This window comes from Paroedura picta, chromosome 16 (assembly GCF_049243985.1).
Source record: "Paroedura picta isolate Pp20150507F chromosome 16, Ppicta_v3.0, whole genome shotgun sequence".
NCBI classification, from domain to species: Eukaryota; Metazoa; Chordata; class Lepidosauria; order Squamata; family Gekkonidae; genus Paroedura; species Paroedura picta.
Genome location: NC_135384.1, coordinates 23,972,801 through 23,992,867, shown reverse-complemented (window position 1 = coordinate 23,992,867; position 20,067 = coordinate 23,972,801). Strand labels below are relative to the sequence as shown.

Here is a 20,067-nt window from a genome sequence, read left to right as displayed (position 1 = left end):
TGTGTGTACATGAAAGTTCATACCTTGAATAAAACTTTGTGGTCTTAAAGGTGCCTCTGGACTCTAAATTTGTTCTGCTGCTTCGGACCAACACTTGAATCTAGCCTGTAGCTTGCAAGGTATTGTTGAGATACACTTCTGTAGGAGCTCTTCCACCAGGCCGAATAGGGGCCCCGGGATATGTAATTGGGTACCCCCTCCTCCCTAGCTTCCCCCTAGCACGGTACTAGACTGTGCTGAGAGCCTATACCATTCTTATCTGCCAGCCATTTTCTCAATCATCTACACCAAGTTCGATGTTCTGGGGCAGGAGTGGGCAAACTGCGGCCCTCCAGATGTTCATGGACTACAATTCCCATGAGCCCCTGTTCTGGGGCATGGGGTGGGACCTACTTTTAGTCATTTTGGATATCTTTTGTGGTTCTGGGGGTGTGTTTTTAAGGAGTTATTAATTATATATGTTTTTATTGAATATTATGTTGTTTCTTTTTCCTTGTAAAGCACCATGAGCCAATTCCTGGGAGCGACAGTTTAGAAGCTTAAACGTACATATAAATAAAATAAAGTTCTACGGAAAATTAGCTCTGGAGATCTAGCTACCCTCATCCATACTATCAGGAAAGAGAGAATGTACTTCAGGAAGAATCTAGCATTGGAAGATTTTCTGCCCCACATCACCAGAGAAGAGAGCCTAAGCTGATGCTGTTCAGAGCTTTAAATACCAGAACAAGCCCTGTAAATTTGTCTCAGACATAGTAGCTAGTGTGTAGATGCTTCAGGATAGGCATGTTCTGAGCCATTGTATTCTGTACTGATGTGTCATTTCTGAGTACTCCTTACTCTGAGAAATCAGACTGGAGATTATTGCAGCACAAATCATGGTAGCCAGATGACTCAATGTTCCTGTAGCATAGGATGACCTGGAACTGGCAAGTGCGCACCGCACCCCACAGCCTTCATGCATTCCATCCATCTGGCTCTCATCCACGCCACTTGGAACAGCGAGACTGTTGCCATGCTTTTTGCACTGTTGCACCTATGGGTCAATATTGCTTAATGCGCAAGCTGGGAGGATCCTTACTGATTTATTTGGGTTAGATATATGATTAGCATCTTCTAGTTGCTGCCTTCTGTTGCTCACCCAGGTGTCAATTTGGCTCAGTATAAATGGATTATATGTGATGTCTGAAAATTGTAGCCAAAGCTGCAGAAAGTATGGACTCCCTAGAGGAGGGGTGGCCAAACTGTGGTTCTCCAGATGTCTATGGACTACAGTTCTCATGAGCCCCTGCCAGCATGTGGAATTGTAGTCCATGGACATCTGGAGAGCCCCAGAGGAAGATTTGGGGAGGGGGACATACTTGACCACATGGAACCAAAAAGAAGCTAACTTGGCTCCATTAGCTTCTTTTGGTTCCATGTGGTCAAATATGTCCCCCTCCCCAAGTATGTCCCCCTCCCCATTAGGAAAAATATTTACCTCAGAAAACCAATCCTGTGAAGACTCTTCAAACTAAACAAGAACATGAGGAAAGGAGGTTTTTTAAAATTTAAAATAATTTTAAATGTATTGTTTTATCAATACATTAATTAAAACATCTCTTTGTGGTTCAAGGCAGCTTACAATAATGCTTAAAAGCACTTCCAGTTACACCAGAATAAAATAAGTCCCAAATCTTTCCCTTCCTATATCCCTTAAAAGGCAGGTTGTGGAAGTTACCGCTGAGCATCGAGTCCTAGTCTGTGTGAGGAAACCCGTTTCTGGATTTAAATTCTTATTTTTGGAACAGGCAAGCTCCACAGTAGGATGTAAACTTTGACATTATAAAGATTTGTCTGCTGCTTGTATGTTACTGTAAACATTTAAATGTTTTCCATGACCTGGAAAATTGGCAAGGCTGACATGGAGTACAATCGGGAGTGGCATTGATAGGTATGCAGGTGAGGTTATGAGCTTGTTTGTGTTTAACTGTTTGGTACTTTCCGCAGTTGCTTTATTAAATGAAATTTCTAGCCCAATTCCGTAGAATTGTAGTCCATGAACGTCTGGAGGACCACAGGTTGACTACCCTTGGCCCAACGCATATTCAAGCTTTCCATTCAGTGAGAAGCACTTCTACTTCTGATGAGGGATTCCCTGTTACATGTACACTATATCGGGCTTTCTCAACCAGGGTTTTGGGATGGTCCTGGAAGGGTTTTCTGAATGGGTGGAAGTTAATTAATTTTTTAATATTTTTAAAAATTCGTTAAAACATTGATCAGCTGAAAGGACCATATATATGGTCATGTAAACCCTCCCCCCCAATGGCCATTGATAGATCTGGAAAGGGAGGGGCTCCAGGTGGGCACGTACACAGCTCTGCTTCTCAACCACATTCTGCTTGATTGCAGTATTTCTGAGGTTTCTCGAAGCCTGGAGAATATTTCTGGGGTTTCTCAATGGTAAAAAGTTGAGAAAGGCTGCAGTATACCGCGTTTGTTTCTGAAACAGGGATGTCTAGATCACTTCCTCTTTAAAAGAAGTTCCTTTATGCTGATGTTGTACAAGCTGTCAGATTTTATCTTAAGAATGGTGTGATTATTTAGCTTATAGAAGGTGGGAATGTTTTAAATAATGAACATGCAAATATCTGCTGTGATTACTTCTGTTTCTTGTACTCATGTGAATATTACAGTAGCTGCTTTCCAGAAAACATTTTTTTCCTGCCATGTCAGAGGCTTTTAGATACTAATCAGTTACTGCATATACCCTTTTCCTTAATGTACCTGCTTCGCCACAGGTAAATTGGTCCGCAGTACCAGAAAAAGACATGCGGTAACCTGTGTTGGCTTCTGACTTTACATTGTTTTCAAAAGCAAGGATTTGATCCTGAATCCATCATGGATGTAGAGCCTCATTGAAATTAATGGGACTCTACTAGGATAGCTGCATTGAGATATCTAGCCTAAAGTTTTCCCCTGCTTTTTCCTTTTTCAAAGGAATTCTTTTATCTATTTGTGTAGACAGAGGACCACCTTTGGATTTTCATTCCTGCGTTGTATAATAATACTTATCATGAGCACACCCTTTGTATAATTCGCGACATGGGTATATAATTGGTTGATGCTTCATTTGTGGTTCATGAAGGCTGTTTCCTATAAATTGGTTCATACAAATGGCACATCACGTGTTCTGTAACGTGTTTATGTGAGGGAACCCAAAAATAAATCATACTCACACTTACTGTGGCAGTGAATTACCTTCATGTTGTGTTATGCCTGCACATGTGTGTACATATGTTCTGGCAGTCTTAGTGGGGCTTTCTTGAGGCTTACTTTTAAAAGGTATGTGCAGGACCATTCACTTTGGGTACAGTTGAGACGAGCTGTTGTTTGAATCAGAGTTTTTAGGAACCAAACTGAAATTCCTGGCAGACCTCCTGAGCAAGTTATCTACAAACATGCTGAGACCAGGTAGAGAGCAGTTTAGATTTCCTGGGAGGCGTATGTTTCTGTACAGGTGCTCATCCTGTAGCAAACTGCAAAATATTTTGGATCCTTAGGTTTCCAGGCAAACAGGTGGCTGTACTTACAAGACTCTTCCACTCCTATCATAGCAATTTGTGGTACGTATGTAGATTCCAATTGGCTCACCTGTAATTTCGTGTAGCGTCAGCAGCTAACCACATGATGATGGAAAGTGCTGTCATGTCACAGCTAACTTATTGTGACCACATAGGGTTTTCAAGGCAAGAAGAAGAGTTGGTTCTTATATGCTGCTTTTCTCTACCTGAAGGAGCCTCGAAGTAGCTTACATTCACCTTCCCTTTCCTCTCCCCACAACAGACCCCCTGTGAGGGAGGGGAGGCTGAGAGAGCCCTGATATAACTGAAGAAGAGTTGGTTCTTATATGCCACTTTTCTCTACCCGAAGGAGTCTCAAATCGGCTGACATTCACCTTTCCTCTCCCCACAACAGACCCCCTGTGAGGGAGGGGAGGCTGAGAGAGCCCTGATATTCCTGCTCGGTTACAACTTTATCAGTGCTGTGGCGAGCCCAAGGTCACTCTTCTGGTTGCATGTGGGGGAGTGCGGAATCGAACCCAGCTCTCCAGATTAGAAGTCCGCGCTCCTAACCACTATACCAAGCTGGCAAGTAATGTTCAGAGAAGGTTTGCTATTGCATGCCTCTGTGTTACAACCTTGGACTCCTTTGGTAGTCCCACATCCAAATACAAGCCAAGGCTGTCCCTGCCTAGGTTCCGATGTCCAACAAGATTGAGCTAGCCAGATCTGGGTAACCAGACCATGTAGTGGCCAGACATTTTTGAAAATGCTCCAGAATTTTACATTCCAAATACACTGCCTATGTAAAGGATGTAGTTAATAGTAGCCTTTTCCCACTTGATTAAGGCAAGCAGGACTGCCAAGTTACTCCACCCCCCCACCCCCCCGCTTTCATGCAGCGTCAGCCAAGGATGTTGGAGCATGCATAACAAATCTCTCACATTAGGAGTTAAACAAAATACCGATGTCAGGAGTATGTGTTGACTGCTGTCTTTGGCACCTAGAATGTTCCTCCAAACCTGTTGGCGCACTTGATATTTATTTATTTACATTAGGAAGTGCCTAGGCTACCTCTCCAGAGAAAGCTTCGCATGAGGAGTTCACAAAGGGGGGGAAATGATACAGGCATAAAACAGTATAAAATATTAAAATTTACTAGTCATACACCCCCCACAAATAGCAGGAAGCATTGAGCCATTTAACCAGTCCTGTAAAACAACCTGTGGTCCTCCATTTGCTGGTGGGGGCTCATGGGAATTGTAGTCCATGGACATCTGGAGGGCCGCAATTTGACTACCCCTGGTTAGATCTATTTTTAAAAAGTAACTTCTTGTAACGCTAACTCTTTTGCGTGTTCCTTTTGCATTGGTGTTACTTGGTAAATTTAGTTCATTCTTAGCCTTCTGAACAATGTTGGAGAACAAATAATAAAAGGTAACGTGTCTCTTTCAGGTGGGGCAAGCAACCAATCAGATTGTGATGAATTGCGCTGACATCGACATTATTACAGCTTCCTATGCACCGGAGGGAGATGAAGGTAAGTGGAGATCTGCATGCAGGTTCTGTACGTCGACTCACCAGATGCCGCATGCGCTAAGTAATAAACATAGCTAGCAGCACACGTTTCCTGGTTGTTTGACATGGTGGCTTGAAGGTAGACTATCTGCTGTATCTTTCATGTCTTAAAACAGCTGTCCCCAACCCCCCGGTGTTCGGACCGGTACTGGGCCGCAGCTCCTCCTCGTCCTCCTCCCCGGCTGCTGCCTCAGGGGCTGCCCTGCCACTCTGCTGCCAGCTCACCTTTGGTGCTCTCCGGTGGCCGCCATGACTGGGGCTCCCCCTCGGCGTGGCACTGCACAGCTGCTGCAGTAAAATTGTCAAGCGTTGACCGGTCCTCGGTGATAAAAAGGTTGGGGACCACTGTCTTAAAACACATGGTTTATGAGTATGGCGTTTTTTTTGGGGGGGGGGGAATTACTTAGAGAAAGTGAGAATATGAAAGTTTTAGGTGATAAAAAATTTGTGAATAATAAAGGCACATAGCTCATCCGAGTTTTCCCTTGGCTGAAGAGTGAGGGCTTTGGTGCCAGCATATTCCTTCAGTAGTTAGGACTGTTGAGTACCTTATGCCAAGCCTACAGCCACCAACCTGGACACGGCCTCCATGGATTTGTACGAGTACCCCACTAGGGACTTGAGCTTTCTTTTGCAGCTTCTCACCTAGGGCTGCAAAACGGCCCCTGCTAAGCATTTGACTGGCCTCTACGCATAGCTAATAAGTTATTTGGCTTGGTGGATCACAAGTTTGTAGACCTGCCATTCAACATGCCCTTTAGATGCCTCAGAGGATAGACTTCTTGTTTGTCCTTGCCATCTGACTGGTTGCCAAATTAGGGATTAGGCAAGGCAATGGCAGTAACCCGTCTTTCTTTGGAATAAGTGAACCGAGTTTGCTCGTATGAATCATCTGGAGCATCTAGCTCTGTCCATTCTACGTACTCTGCGGCACAATCTGGTTCATATTGCGTCAGTTGACCTGTGCGTAGGGTGGTACTGACATGCGGAGAGACATCCTGGTTTTAAAGGCTAGATTAGTCTTGCCTGCTTATGACCTGCCTCTCATTGGTCCTATGACCTTGATGCAGAATGGCTAAATAAAAAGGGTGCTGTAAGTGGGGGGTCCCCAACCTTTTTCTGTTGGTGGGCTCATCTTTGGAATACTGAAACAGGGTGCTGGACGCAGCTACAAAATGGCCACTGTGGGAGGAAGTCCAGGTGCAGGGCACAAGAGGCACACCTCACATGTTTGATCAGTAGTCCTTGTATGCAACATTTATCTTTCAATATCTCCTGTTCATTTACTTAAATCTTTGCTGCCCCACCCACCAATCCTAGTGACTTACAACCCCCTCCCCGCATGTGCAAGTAAAAACAATTAAAACAATTATAATAGGTAAGAAAAAAACACAGCGTATACACCTTTCCTTCAAAATAATATCCTTAAGAAATTAACTAAAAATATAATGGCCTTGAATTTCTTAGGGAAGGCCTATTATATCTCCATAATTCTGGAGCTATCACCAAAAAAGGTTGGAACTGTACAAGAGAGCCAGCTTGGTGTCGTGGTTAGGAGTGCAGACTTCTAATCTGGTGAGCTGGGTTTGATTCCCTGCTCCCCCACATGCAGCCATCTGGGTGACCTTGGGCTCACCACAGAACTGATAAAGCTGTTCTGACCAGGCGGTAATCTCAGGGCTCTCTCAGCCTCACCTCCGTTACAGGGTGTCCGTTGTGGGGAGAGGAAACGGTAGGCGATTGGAAGCCGCTTTGAGACTCCTTTGGGTAGAGAAAAGCGGCATATAAGAACTATTCTTCTGTCTGTTATCTCAGCTAGTTATCTTAGGGGATTCTCGACGGCCCTGGCATGTATTAATTTATGAGTTTTGCTCGTGTAAACAGTTTGAAATGAGCAATGCTTACAAACCTACAGATAGGAGAACCAGCCTGCTCAAAAACAAGGCTGTGAAAGCATTTTGAACTAACCTGTTTATTACATGGCAGACTATCTGATCAATTTGGGAGATGGAATTTTAAAAATCTAGAATGAGAAGATTGAGGTTGTATAATGTTTATAACAACTCTGTAATATGTATTCCTTTGTTTGAATCCAATGTAATCCATTTTTTTTCTTTTTTCTTTGATAAAACTTTTATTTTAAAAAAAATCCCAAAGGTCCCATATTTCTCCCACAAGTTCTTAATGCCCCTACAAGATGGGGCATCCTTGGGGAGGCATATAGCCCCTGTTAAGAATCTTTGTATTTCCTTTAGGTAGAGTTTCTCTTTTCTGCATCTTCCAAAATGGTTTGCACTTTACACATTGTTTATAGGGAATCTGGAACTTGTCTGTCCTTGAGTTTGTGTAGGGAATAGTTGACATTTTCTTTGTTACTGGGCCTAGTCAGCTGTTGAAATATGGTTCACATTTTTAGAGCCCCGCCTTAGGCATAAACATTGAGAGCAGAAGCTGGGGTTGGGTGGCTATTCTGCAGGCATCTTCTCTGCTATAAAATTCCATTTTGAATGAAAGAAGCAGATATCCTCCCTGGGAGTGAATATCAATGCAGTGAGGCTTCTGCATGCTGTGATCGAGACATGATTTATTTCTTCTATGAATTCTTCTAGTGGTAGCTGGTATGAGCAGAGCTTAAGTATCACTCCCTTAGAATTGCACCTGTTCAAGTCAAACCATTGTAGAGAGCCTCTTGAGGTAATTAAATTATTCTTTTGGGGCAGGTACGTTATGTCTTTCAGAAAGATCCAAATGACTGGTATTTCTCATGGACAGATCATTATTGGGCAGATTTACTCTTTCCTTCCCAGGCATGCTTGGACCTGTTAAGATTGTCCGCCCCAAACACATGATGGATCATGGTGGGTTCTCATCAGCACATAGAATTTTTCCCACCTTGGTTGTTGCTGATTTTGTGGAAGCTCTGAGTGCTCTTTGGCACAGGGAAATAGTCCAGGCTGTTGAAATGATCAACACCCCCTCCCCAAGTGCCCTCTGCCCCCAGACAAAGCCAGGTTAATCTTCCTGGTTCACTGGGGAGTTTGTGACAATGAAACAAGAGGGACAGCAGCACTGCTGGCAGGAAAGTTGGACAGATTGAACATGGCATAGGGTCCACATTAAAGCCAGCTCTGTTGCAGTGAGAATGGTGAAAAGGCAATATTCTCCCCCTGAGCAGAGGACATCTGGGTGGGTGTTTCTTTCCGCTTGATTCCAGGGAGGCAGGAACCAAAGACTTTTCCTCCACTTCCTGTCTCCCGGCATTTGTTCTAAAGGTAAAGGTAAAGGTATCCCCTGTGCAAGCACCGAGTCATGTCTGACCCTTGGGGTGACGCCCTCCAGCGTTTTCATGGCAGACTCAATAGAGTGGTTTGCCAGTGCCTTCCCCAGTCATTACCGTTTACCCCCCAGCAAGCTGGGTACTCATTTTACCGACCTCGGAAGGATGGAAGGCTGAGTCAACCTTGAGCCGGCTGCTGGGATTGAACTCCCAGCCTCATGGGCAAAGCTTTCAGATGGCTTCCTTACCACTCTGTGCCACAAGAGGCTCTTCATTTGTTCTAATCCACCTCTAAATTTGTTCTAATCCAGATGATAGATCTTTATGATACGGTCAAAGACCAGCAAGTCGTAAGATCCAACAATCAAAAGATTTAAATTACAGTATTAATATAACAAACTCTGTTTAATATAAATCCCATAAAATCATTAGGTAAATGTAAAAAGATATAATTTTTATCCTAACCCTGGATTCATTATCAGTCAGTGGGTTATACAAGGTATAGCAAGAAACTGTGCTACTGGCACTGTAAATTGTGGGTTTTAGCCTTCCAGTAACTGTTTGACTGACGATTATCTAGCAGAGTGGTAATTAGCTTATTGTGAATCTCTGAATAAAACGGGCAGCAGTATATGAAGGTCATCAGGAGGTTTGAGCCGTGATGTCGCTAATACGCAAATGATACCCAGCTCTCTCTTTCTTTTTCACCTGATTCTGAGAGTGTTGTTGATGTTTCTAAATGGGTGCTTAGAGTCAGTAATGGGCTGGATGAGGTTGAACAAGCTGCTACTTAATCCTGTCAGAAAGATGTTCTGTAGGTTAGTAGAAAGGTAGACCAGATCTCCCTTCTGCTAGATGGCGTTTGCTACTGTTTTAAATACATAAAATTCTAGGAGACAATGAATGGGTATAATGTTGGGGCTGAGAGATGTGGCTCAGATCCCTACTCAGGGTAGCTCCACCCTTACTTTGAGCATGACTGGAGGGGGAAAAAATCAAGGTATCTGACATTTTTAGCTCCTAAGAGTTCAAAATGCTTTCACAGCTTTGTTTTTGAGCAGGCTGGTTCTCCTAACTGTAGGTTTGTAAGCATTGCTCATTTCAAACTGTTCACACAAGCAAAACTGTGTGTGTATGTGTTTGTGTGATTAAATTTGTAGATTCAGAAAGTTCCAGTCCTTTCATACTAGTAAATCACCCACTTGAAAAGTAATCTGCATCCAGTGTCAATAAGAAGAGGGATTTACATACACATTTAATGGTATTGAGAATGAAAATGTAGATCACTGCAAGAGCAAAAGGAACTAGGATGACTGATACATGATTATACCTGGAGCTCGATCCCTTTCAAAAGCAGCTTGGGATGCAGATCCCTATATTGAGGGCTGGATTCCTTGTAAGCAAAGTGAATGGCTGCTAAGGGCTTCACAACGACAAGGGTTTTGTGTAGATCCGTGTTACCCTGCTGTTGCCCCTGTTGATTTCCCCCCACTTATCATGAGTGGGCTGTGTGGAGGATACCTCTGTGACTGTCCTCTGGGCGCTGCCGTGTTGCCAACCTCCAGGTACCACCTGGAGATACCCCACTATTACAGTTTTGATCCCCATACAACCAAGGTCAGTTCTCCTGGAGAAAATGGTTGCTTTAGAGGATGGTCTCTGTGACATTGTACCTTGTTGAGGTCTGTCCCCTCCCCAAACTCTGCTTTCTCTGCTCTGCACCTCCAAAATCTGCAGGAATTTCCCAACCCAGACCTGGCAAATGCTGGCAGGGGCTCATGGGAATTGTAGTCCATGAACATCTGGAGGACCACAGGTTGACTACCCCTGCCCTAGAGGTCAGAAGGAGTATTTATTCAAATGGAAAGCATCTGGACAATAGTTCATAGCGTTTTCGCCTTCTAACATGGGCTCAAGGATATTCAAGGCATCTATCAGTAGATATCAAAAGGAGTACATCAGTGGAGCATAGAAGGCCCAAAAGCAAAGTTACCTCATGGCATCACTGAATACTCTGCCAGGGGAGCTGCGGTGATTTGCCAGAAAAGATGTTCAAGGCCACAGCGTGGTCTTCAATACCAATGTTCCTTAAGTACTACAATCTATACAGTTCATCAGATGCCACATTTGGTAGAAGGGTTCTACAACATATTATGGACTTTGATGACAATGACTCACTTGGGACTTAAGACTCTGCTATATAATGTTCCACCAAGGTTACTTGCTGAGAACGGTCCTTTCTCTTCTGAGGATAGGGGGAGATCTTGTCCTTCTCATTTCATCGTCATGTATGAGCGATGTATTCTGTGATGTACTATAAAGTACTTTGTTTCAGATTCTTCCTCATTCATGTTTTCTTCAAACCCTTAATATTTAGTATTTTCCTGTTACAACTAGATTATTGTGTGCTTGTTATCTATTAGTCTATTACAGTTACGTTTAAGATTATAGTTTTTGGAATACTCAAACTGAAGGAAGAGAGACTCTTTACCAAGGAGATAGGAAAAGGAAGAAAAGTAGTTCTTGCCTCCCTAAATGAATGGCGGGAATCACTCACCAAGATATCCTTTTGTGCTTAGAGGAGAAGGACCCTTCTCAGTAACTAACCAATGACCGTTCCTTAACATTTGAACCTGTGTTTTGACCTGAATGTGGCTGGCAAAGCTTTCTAGGACACTCAGTAAGTATACATTTTTCACAACCGTTGCAGTTGTAAATCTGCTCTCAATACTTGGCTTTGTTGCTCTGAAAATATGTTCCTTGCAGATTCACACAGCCCGACTGCTTCATGATAGGGTTAAGAATTTTGATTCAGTTTGAGAGGCTGCCAGGGTATAATGACTTTGAAAGTAGAATAGGATGGATTTGGCAGAGGATTTGTTGAGGAAATTCCCTGTGGACACCTGTTGCTATGAGTCAAGAGTCAGTACTTCTACTTAATTCTGTTGTGGTGATGCTTTCTGGTATATGAATGCCGGCTTCATTGAGGCAAAATGAATGCTTGTATATATTTGGTGACGAGCCAACAAGCTTGCAACCAACCATTTTATGGTGAGGAGGGCTTCAGCAGTGACAGGGTTAGATGGTCCCAAGATGCCAGAATGTGGGATCCTTTTTAGTTTGTCCAGTCTGAAGATGTCGACAGGATTATTGGTAGATGGGGACTTAACGCCTAATAGGGCCCTTGACCTTTCTGACTGCTTAAATCTCTTGGTGTGGGTGTGAAACAGACTGAATCCGGAATACAGTAAATGCTTTCATGGGAGAGGGGATGGTCGCCCTTGCCTTGAGGACCACCACTCCTCCTTTGCTAAATGTGAAGAAGCATTGCAAGGTATTTGTGGGAGTTGGAATTGGAGTTGGACTTCTCATCCTCCTTATCTCTTTGATGCCTGGAGATGCAGTTTCTCTGGAGAGAGAGATTTTTGTCCAGGGCTACAAATGAAAGAATTGTGAGCGAATAGATGGCTGGAGAAGACTCTTGCGAGTCCCTTGGACTGCAAGGCGAACAAGCAGGTCAGTCCTAGAGGAGATCAGCCCTGACTGCTCCTTAGAAGGCCAGATCCTGAAGATGAAACTCAAATACTTTGGCCACCTCATGAGAAGGAAGGACTCCCTGGAGAAGAGCCCAATTCTGGGAGCGATTGAGGGCAAAAGAAGAAGGGGACGACAGAGAATGAGGTGGCTGGATGGAGTCACTGAAGCAGTGGGTGCAAACTTAAATGGACTCTGGGGAATGGTAGAGGACAGGAAGGCCTGGAGGATCATTGTCCATGGGGTCGCGATGGGTCGCACACGACTTCGCACCTAACAACAACAACTAGATGGCTGGTATGGTTGTAAGCATTAAGAATTTTCATGAACTGGGCTTGAATCTAGGAAGTTGGAACTAGGAGCTATCTGGAACAATAAAGATTACAGGATTCTCTCCTGTTATTTCTAAACGTTGGGTACAAAAGCCATACTGACTTTCTTTCCCCTGCCTTCAGAATTTCCAGAAGCCATTTAAATGATGGCGTTTTTCCTAACAGGGAGAGAATCCAAGAGACTGTAAAATTAATGCTGAGATTCCAGTGAGTTCAAGGGCTGGTGACCATTAAAAAACGGTGATAGTCATGCTAGCCTGGAGTGAATAGCACTTAGAGGCTTTTAGTTTTACTGGCTTGCCAGTTCCCAGGGAAATGTTTCCAAACATTGTGTAAAGGTAAGTGCTGTCCTGCATAAGTGGGCATACCTCTTTGCTTGAGGAAGTTGCCCTTAATCGCTGTTCTCTTCTGCACCTCAGAAATGTGGTCCAGTGCTTCTCTGTATGTAAAATATGATGCTGTTATTTGCACCTGAAAACATCCCGGGCCAGTAAAAACTTGATGCTGCAGCACTAGACAGTTGGAAATGAGCTTGTAGGCCTGCTAGTAGGACGTTGCCTGACAGCACATTCTGGGTGGTTGAGGTTCTGTTATCAGATCAACTGTTATGTCTTGGTGGGGGAAAGAGGAGGATGCCAGAGGAGAGGAGGAAGCCTTGAGGGGTCATACAGCCTTTGCATTTCTGGAAATTCCTCTGCTTTCCTGAAGCCCCCCCCCCCCCATGAGGAAGTTGCCTAGGGCTAAAAGCATTCTTCCCCCCCTCACAGAAATATATGATGAGCACCACTGGATCAGGATTGCTGGTCTGTCTAGTCAAGTGTCTTGTTTCACACAGTGGCCAACCAGTCCCTCTGGAGGGCCAATAACATTGCATAGAGACTGCGGTCTTCTGCATTACCTCTTGGTACCATTCAGAGATTTGCTCCATCCAAATGTGGAAGTTCCATTCGGTTTCCATGCTATTAATTGCTGTTATGCCTATCTTCCATGACATTTTCTGCTTCCCTTTTAAAGCCATCTATACCTCTGGCTGCCACCCAATCCATTGGCAGGGAATTCCGTAATTGAATGACTCATTGACTATAAAGAAGTAGTTCCATTTGTCTGTCCTGAAACTTGTCATGAGAGGGGATGCGAACAGCAGCTATCTGTGAGCTATGTTTAACCTCATTTTCTTCCCTCGCTGGATAATTCCCACAGGTACCGCCAAGTCAGAGGTTTCTCCCATTGATTTCTAATAGAACCTCAATGGCGAGTGGGAAATCACACAGTCCCGCCTCCTACTTCTGTGACTACTGGACTCTACTGAACAGTTCTGCAGGGCCTGCAAAAGGGAGCACCTCCGCCAAGCATTTGGTTGAGGTCGACCTGAACCACCACTTCCTATTGACCCCCCTAGCCCCGCCCCCTCCTACTATGACTGCTACGAATCTGCCCAACCACCCACTGGGTCTTACTAAGAGCTGAGCTGAGACTCCTTGTAGTTCCACCACTCCTTAATGTTATTGTTGTTATTGTGTTAATGTTATTGTTATTATGTTAATTTTATTGTTGTTGTTCACCTTGCTGTTCTAGAAATGATGTTACCTGTATCATTTTCTTGTTTCATGTAAGCTGCCCTGAGCCTTCGGAGAGAGGGGCATATAAATAAATAAATAAATAAATAAATAAGTAAGTACGTAAGTACGTATGTACGTATGTACGTACATACATGTAAAAAACTGAGTTTTCCATTTAACTTTTAAACACCTAATTAGTTATATGTTTGAACAGATTTCCCTGGTGTGTATAGCACTCAAGCACAAACGACACAACATGTTTAGATTCAAATGGGTAGCCGTGTTGGTCTGAAGTAGCACAATAAAATCAGAGTCCAGGAGCACCTTTAAGACCAACAAAGGTTTATTCAAGGCGTGAGCTTTCGAGTGCAAGTCTTAAAGGTGCTGCAACATGTTTAATTCATAATATAGAGCTATATGCCATGGTGTGTTCAGCCTTGTGCTGCTCAAGTGCCATTCTAGCTTGAACACTGCCTTTTGTCCTTCTTTTGGAACATGACTGCAAAGTAACCTTTGGCCCAGATCCAAGCGCTTTTTCCTCCCTCTTTCATATTGCAGGCCTATAAATTGTAGTAATTAATTGACATATCCATCTGGCCATTATGTAATTTCACGAATTGCTTTGAAAGATGCAGTCATGTTAATCTGCACTAGATGTTCTTTGCAACAAATTGTCGATACGTGTAATGCTCTGTCTTGTGGAGGCTTAGGATTTCACAGTTGTAGTCATTTGTTTGTTTATAACACGAGGTTGATACAAATCAAATTGTGAGCAAGTGTGATAAGTAGAAAGAATCCCAGAGATCATATGATCCGACGTATTCTTCAAGAAGGCATCTATTTAAATGTACAAAGATGAAAATATGTCTAGTTTTCCTCAGGAAAAAAAAGTTCTTGTTTGGCAAGATTATACATAAAATGGTTCCTGGTCCAGGAAGGTGCTTTCATGGAACAAATTTGCTTCTGACTCTATACCTGGCTAGGTATATAGCATAGTGGTCAAACATTGTCAGTTGAGTTTTGTCTGTGTTCATATATTCCATAAAGCTAAGAATGGCATTCTCTAGGACAAGCTATCTCAGCTAGGCTTTCGTGAAACCCTGGGTTTTCTTGATGGCCATGGAAGGGTTTCCCAAATGGGTGGAAGTTAATTTTATATATGAGCCTCTTGTGGCGCAGGGTGGTAAGGCAGCCGACATGCTGTCTGAAGCTCTGACCATGAGGCTGGGAGTTCAATCCCAACAGTGGGCTCAAGGTTGACTCAGCCTTCCATCCTTCCGACGTCAGTAAAATCAGGACCCGGCTTGCTGGGGGGTAAAAATGGTAATGGCTGGGGAAGGGAATGGCAAAGCACACAGGAATTGAGTCTGCCAAGAAAACACTAGAGGGCGTCACCCCAAAGGTCCTACTTGCACAGGTGATACCTTTACACACACACACACACACACACACACACACACACACACACACACACACAAACACACACACACACATATATATATGGTGTATGTATATGTAAAGGTATTTGTTAAGCACTTATTGAGTGATATGATCATATATGGTTATGTCAGCCCATCCACCCCCTTTCAAAATGGCCAACAATGGGCTTGGAAGAGGAGGGGCCCTGGATGGGTGTGTACTTCCCAACCATATTCTGCACTATTGCACCACTTTTGGGACTTCTTGAAGCCTGAAGAATGTTGTCAGGGGGTTCTCAATGGTAGAAAAAGTTGGGAAAGGCCGCTCTAGGACCATGGTCAGTTGCCCCAGGCGTGGGATCTGCTGAGTTTCAAGCACATGACAGGAAGTCATGAGATTGCCTTTGGACAAGAGACAGTGACACCCTCAACATGGTCTTGAGCAGAGGATCAAGCAGGTTGAGGTTAAAAGCAAGCACCAAGAAGGATGCCATAGTGTGGAGCAAGCTGAGGACCAGACCTATGGAGTGGTCTCTTCATTTGAGCACCCTGTTCCTCTCATTGTCCTTGGAAAGAGAGGGTGGAGAGGCACATAAACTAAGCACTTGAGCATTCACATCACAAGGGCAGGGTAACCCAAACTGGTTTGAAAGCAGGATCTCTGCATCGCGCTCTGTGGGAGGGCAGTAACAAGGCATGCACGCGAGCCTGGCAGCAAGCTGGCTTCCTGCACCTTCGCCCTGAATGTTCGCTTGATGTGAAGCCAAAATGCAGAGCAGACTATTTTTATAGCACTTTTCCTTCATCCTTCTATTCTTGCTTCTGGAACTCAGATTTCTTCTTTCTCCTTTCCTGCACTTACTCTTGATACAGCACTAGGATCTCAAGTTAGAATTCAGAGGGGTGGGGGGAAATTAGAGCCAGCTCGGTGTAGTGGTTAGGAATGCGGACTTCTAATCGGGCGAGCTGGGTTTGATTCCGTGCTCCTCCCCCACATGCAGCCAGCTGGGTGACCTTGGGCTCGCCACAGCACTGATAAAGCTGTGCTGACCGAGCAGAAATATCAGGGCTCTCTCAGCCTCATCCACCTCACAGGGGGTCTGTTGTGGGGAGAGGAAGGGAAGCCAACTGTAAGCCAGTTTGAGACTCCTCCTAGTACAGAAAATGTGTCATATAAGAACCAACTCTTCTTAAGGAAACCGCATTTACTTTTGAGCTTGTTTGGAACTTCTAGCAAGGGAGTGCAACTATCGTATACCCTTGACTGACAAACAGTACACTGGGATGTCATCAGGGACGGTGGCCTAACTGGGACAGTCATCCTCTTTCACTCAGCCGTGCAGCTTCAGGAGAGACACACATGGAGTGGTGAGGGAGGTGGGGCATGCCCGCCTAGCCAGCCAGATCAGCCCAATCAACCCTGGCGATCATTGGGTTGAAAGAAAGATAGTTAGCTCTTGCCTTTGAACAGCCTAATCGTAAATCTAAGTGTGCAGTAAAACAATCACTGTGGCTTTTGTATACTTAGACGAAAGTTGTGGAATTGCCCCAGTTATTTTCTTCCTTGCCCATTCATGTTGCGAGCCAACACCACGATGCTTTTTAAAAACTTCTCAAAGCAGTTCTAGTCCCCGAGCCGGATTTAATGGCCCTCGCGGTTGCTTTCCAGCCACTTTGAAAGCTGTCTAAAGCAGATGTTCAGCCCCTCCCTCCTCCAGTCTGTTGAGAATGCTGGCGGTGCTATCTTGTTAGAGCATGCTTGTTTTCCATTTGGAATCTAAAGATAGCAGGGATCAAAATCCACTGCATTCTTACCCAATAATATCCCCACCAGCCTGTTTCAGGCTTCATATTTTCATCTGTGGTATGTAGCTTTATATCCAGCATTTCAGGTGTTGGGTGGCCGCCCCATCCCCAGTGATTTCAGCCGCTCCAAAGCTACTGGGACCACTTCTATAAAAAAAGAAGAAGGCAACACAGAAGCTGTAACTTGAATGATTAGCACTGCAGTGTCTCCTGAGAGCTTTGAACTGTGTGTGCCATCACCTATAATGCAAGCAAATGTTTGGCTCTCCCCCTCCTCCTTTAATGGCTGAACCGTATTTGGGGGAGAGCAAAGGAGGGATTGTCTTTAATTTGCAGAGCCAAAGTTCACTTTGAACATTCATCCTATTGAAGGAAATGCGGCGGAACCATTTGCTGTGTGCGTAAACTTACGAGATGTTTAAGGATGAGATGTTTGCCCTCTCGGAAGAACGGCTCGCTCACCCTTGCTGCTGTTCTGCTGCAGTTGCAAGCTTGGCTGTGTGCTGTAGGTCAAGCATTCGGTTTAGGAAAGGCAACAGTGCCCCACATGTCCCGACGGCTGGCGTAGGACACGCTCAGGAATGCACTGCAGCTCTCCTTAGCAAAGAGATCTAGATAAAAAGTGCTCCCTGGAGGCGGGATAAAAAAACCCTTTCTTATCTGTTCTTTTAACTTCAGTTTAGTGGCTGTGAAGGTCAGGGAGAAAGGGGTCTGTGTTTCAGAATGAAAATGTGGAATGTAAGCCTCCCAAGTCCCTTTAAAAAATAAAACGCTAGCTGCAGATTAAAGTTGGCTTCATTTCAGAGAGAGGTTGTTTGGTGTTTATGCCTTTCCACTACAATCTCTGTTAAATAGAGTTGTAAAATGAAAGTTAAAATGATTGAATAGCCATACATTGATAGCCCAGGCCATTTGGATTCTGTCTGAGCTTAGAAGCCAGGCAGGGCTGGTCTTTGCCAGTATTTGGGTCCTGATGCAGGGGCAGGCAATGGACAGCCACCTCTGAATCTCTCTTGGGGTCAACATAAATCGGCTGTGTCACCATAAATCAGCCCTTTCCTCCACTACCAATATATTGTCCGAAGAGTACTTCGGAGCCAGTGGTTGTGAGTAGAGTGCTTTCATGCAGTTTATTCCTCTGCCTGTTTTTAGAGCTTAGAATTTACACTTCAAGCCTTAAAAGGAGAATGGGTGCAATCGTGTTCTACTGGTATGTCCTTTGGGAGGACAGGAGAACAGGTGAAGGCCTTCACTGGAGCAGAGAGCAATGGTTGCTTCAGGCACGTCTTACCCCGACCCCTCCCTGCAGGCCAAGGACTGGCCTCAGACATTTCCCCTTTTCCAGCACAGCAGATCGCAATGACCAGCTGGTGTTACTGACAGTCATAACATAAGAGGGGTCACAATCCCCGCATCTGCACGTAAGCATTGATCTTTGCGTTTCCACTGTGGGAACTCACTTGAGGTGGTTTTCAGAAACTTGCAAGAGCAGGAGGCTGGTGTGCAAAGGTTGCTGTGCCGCTGGATAAACAGTGCTTGGTTGTAGCCTCAGCAGACTCGACGGATGTGAGCAGCAGATTTGGCACACCTAGCTCTGTAGACTGGAAACCACAGAGTCTATGCACAGATTGCATTCGTTCTTTTCTTTCTTTCTTTTTTTTTGCAGGGGGAGAATCTGTTTCTATTTTAATTCATTCACATTTGTGTGCAATAAAGCAATTCCCAGCCAAATGTTATTTAAAAGTCTCTCTCTGTCTCTGTCTCTGTCTCTGTCTCTGTCTCTGTCTCTCTCTCTCTCTCTCTCTCTCTCTCTCTCTCTGTGTGTACACATGCTTTCCTTTTCTGATAGGGAGAAGGAAGGTGCATAGAGACCTAAATAATTTGTGAAAAGGGGAGATGCTGGGGCGCCAGTTTTCCAAGCAGCGATAATTGTTTCATTTGCTGGGAACTGATTCTGTCCAGGGTTTTGGGGGAGCCCTAATTATTTTCCTGTGTTTGTACATAATTGAAGACTTTTTCCAACCTGAGAGAACTCTTGAGTAAATTAGAGGATGCGTTTGAAGGTAGCACTCGAAATGTGCATGAAGAAATGACCTCCTAAAAAAGAGGCAGCATCAAAACTAGGCACACAGAATTGTGACATCTCTTCTTCTGAAGCATGATAAAACATTAGCTTAGTCTTCATATTTAAACCTACAGATTTTTAAATAAATGCCCTGTGTGCCGAGTCCATCACACCAGCTTCTCTGTAGACGGGGAGCTGCTGTGTCATAGCTCCGAATTTGTGATTGCTAATGAGGTAGGCCCCGTGTTTGATGGCTGTACTAGCTTCAGTGTCTTGGTACTGTGTAGTGGAGGAGGTTATGAATGGTGAAAGAGTATGGGAAAAGGTCTAAGCCAGGGATAGTCAAGCATTGGCTGGCAGGGGCTCATGGGAATTGTAATCCATGAACATCTGAAGGACCACAGGTTGACTACCCCTGGTCTAAGCTACTAGGAAGATTGCTTGGAGTCAGTGGATGGTGCAGGATAGCCCAATCTTCTTGGAAGATAAGTAGGGTTGGCCCTAGTTGGTATTTGGATGGGAGGTCTCCAAGGAAGTCCAGGGTCATTATGCCGAGCCAGGCAATGGCGAACTACTTCCGAATGTCTCCTGTCTTGAAAACTTGACTCTTGCTCGAAAGTCCAGTGGGGTTGCCATAAGTCAGCTGTGACTTGATGGCACTGACTTCCATGGGGAGGCAAGTCTTCAACATCAAATGAATGACTTCTGTGCCTTCAAATTAAGCCCTGCCTGGAGATGACTTTATGCCTGCAGAGGTTTCCTAAAAGAGGCATATTTTCATCCAGAATTCGGCACTCGAATGTCGTTTTTTAAGTAACCCAAACTCTATTGTTTCACTGCAAGCGTATTGAACTGTGCAGGGACTTGATTGCAGTTATCCACTTACGTTTATGGGTTTTAGGCATATTTCATAAGAGCCATTCTTTGAAGCAGGCCAGCCCGTGTTTTACGCA

At 44.4% G+C, this 20,067-nt stretch overlaps 1 protein-coding gene across 1 annotated transcript in view; it reads left to right on the top strand.

The window, feature by feature from the left end:
- NPEPPS (aminopeptidase puromycin sensitive) overlaps window positions 1-20,067 on the top strand; it is an 83,484-nt gene that overhangs the window by 13,286 nt on the left and 50,131 nt on the right. The window contains exon 2 of the mRNA XM_077313934.1: window positions 5,001-5,085. Within this exon, the coding sequence (XP_077170049.1) occupies window positions 5,001-5,085 (85 nt within the window). The remainder of the gene's footprint in view (window positions 1-5,000; window positions 5,086-20,067) is intronic.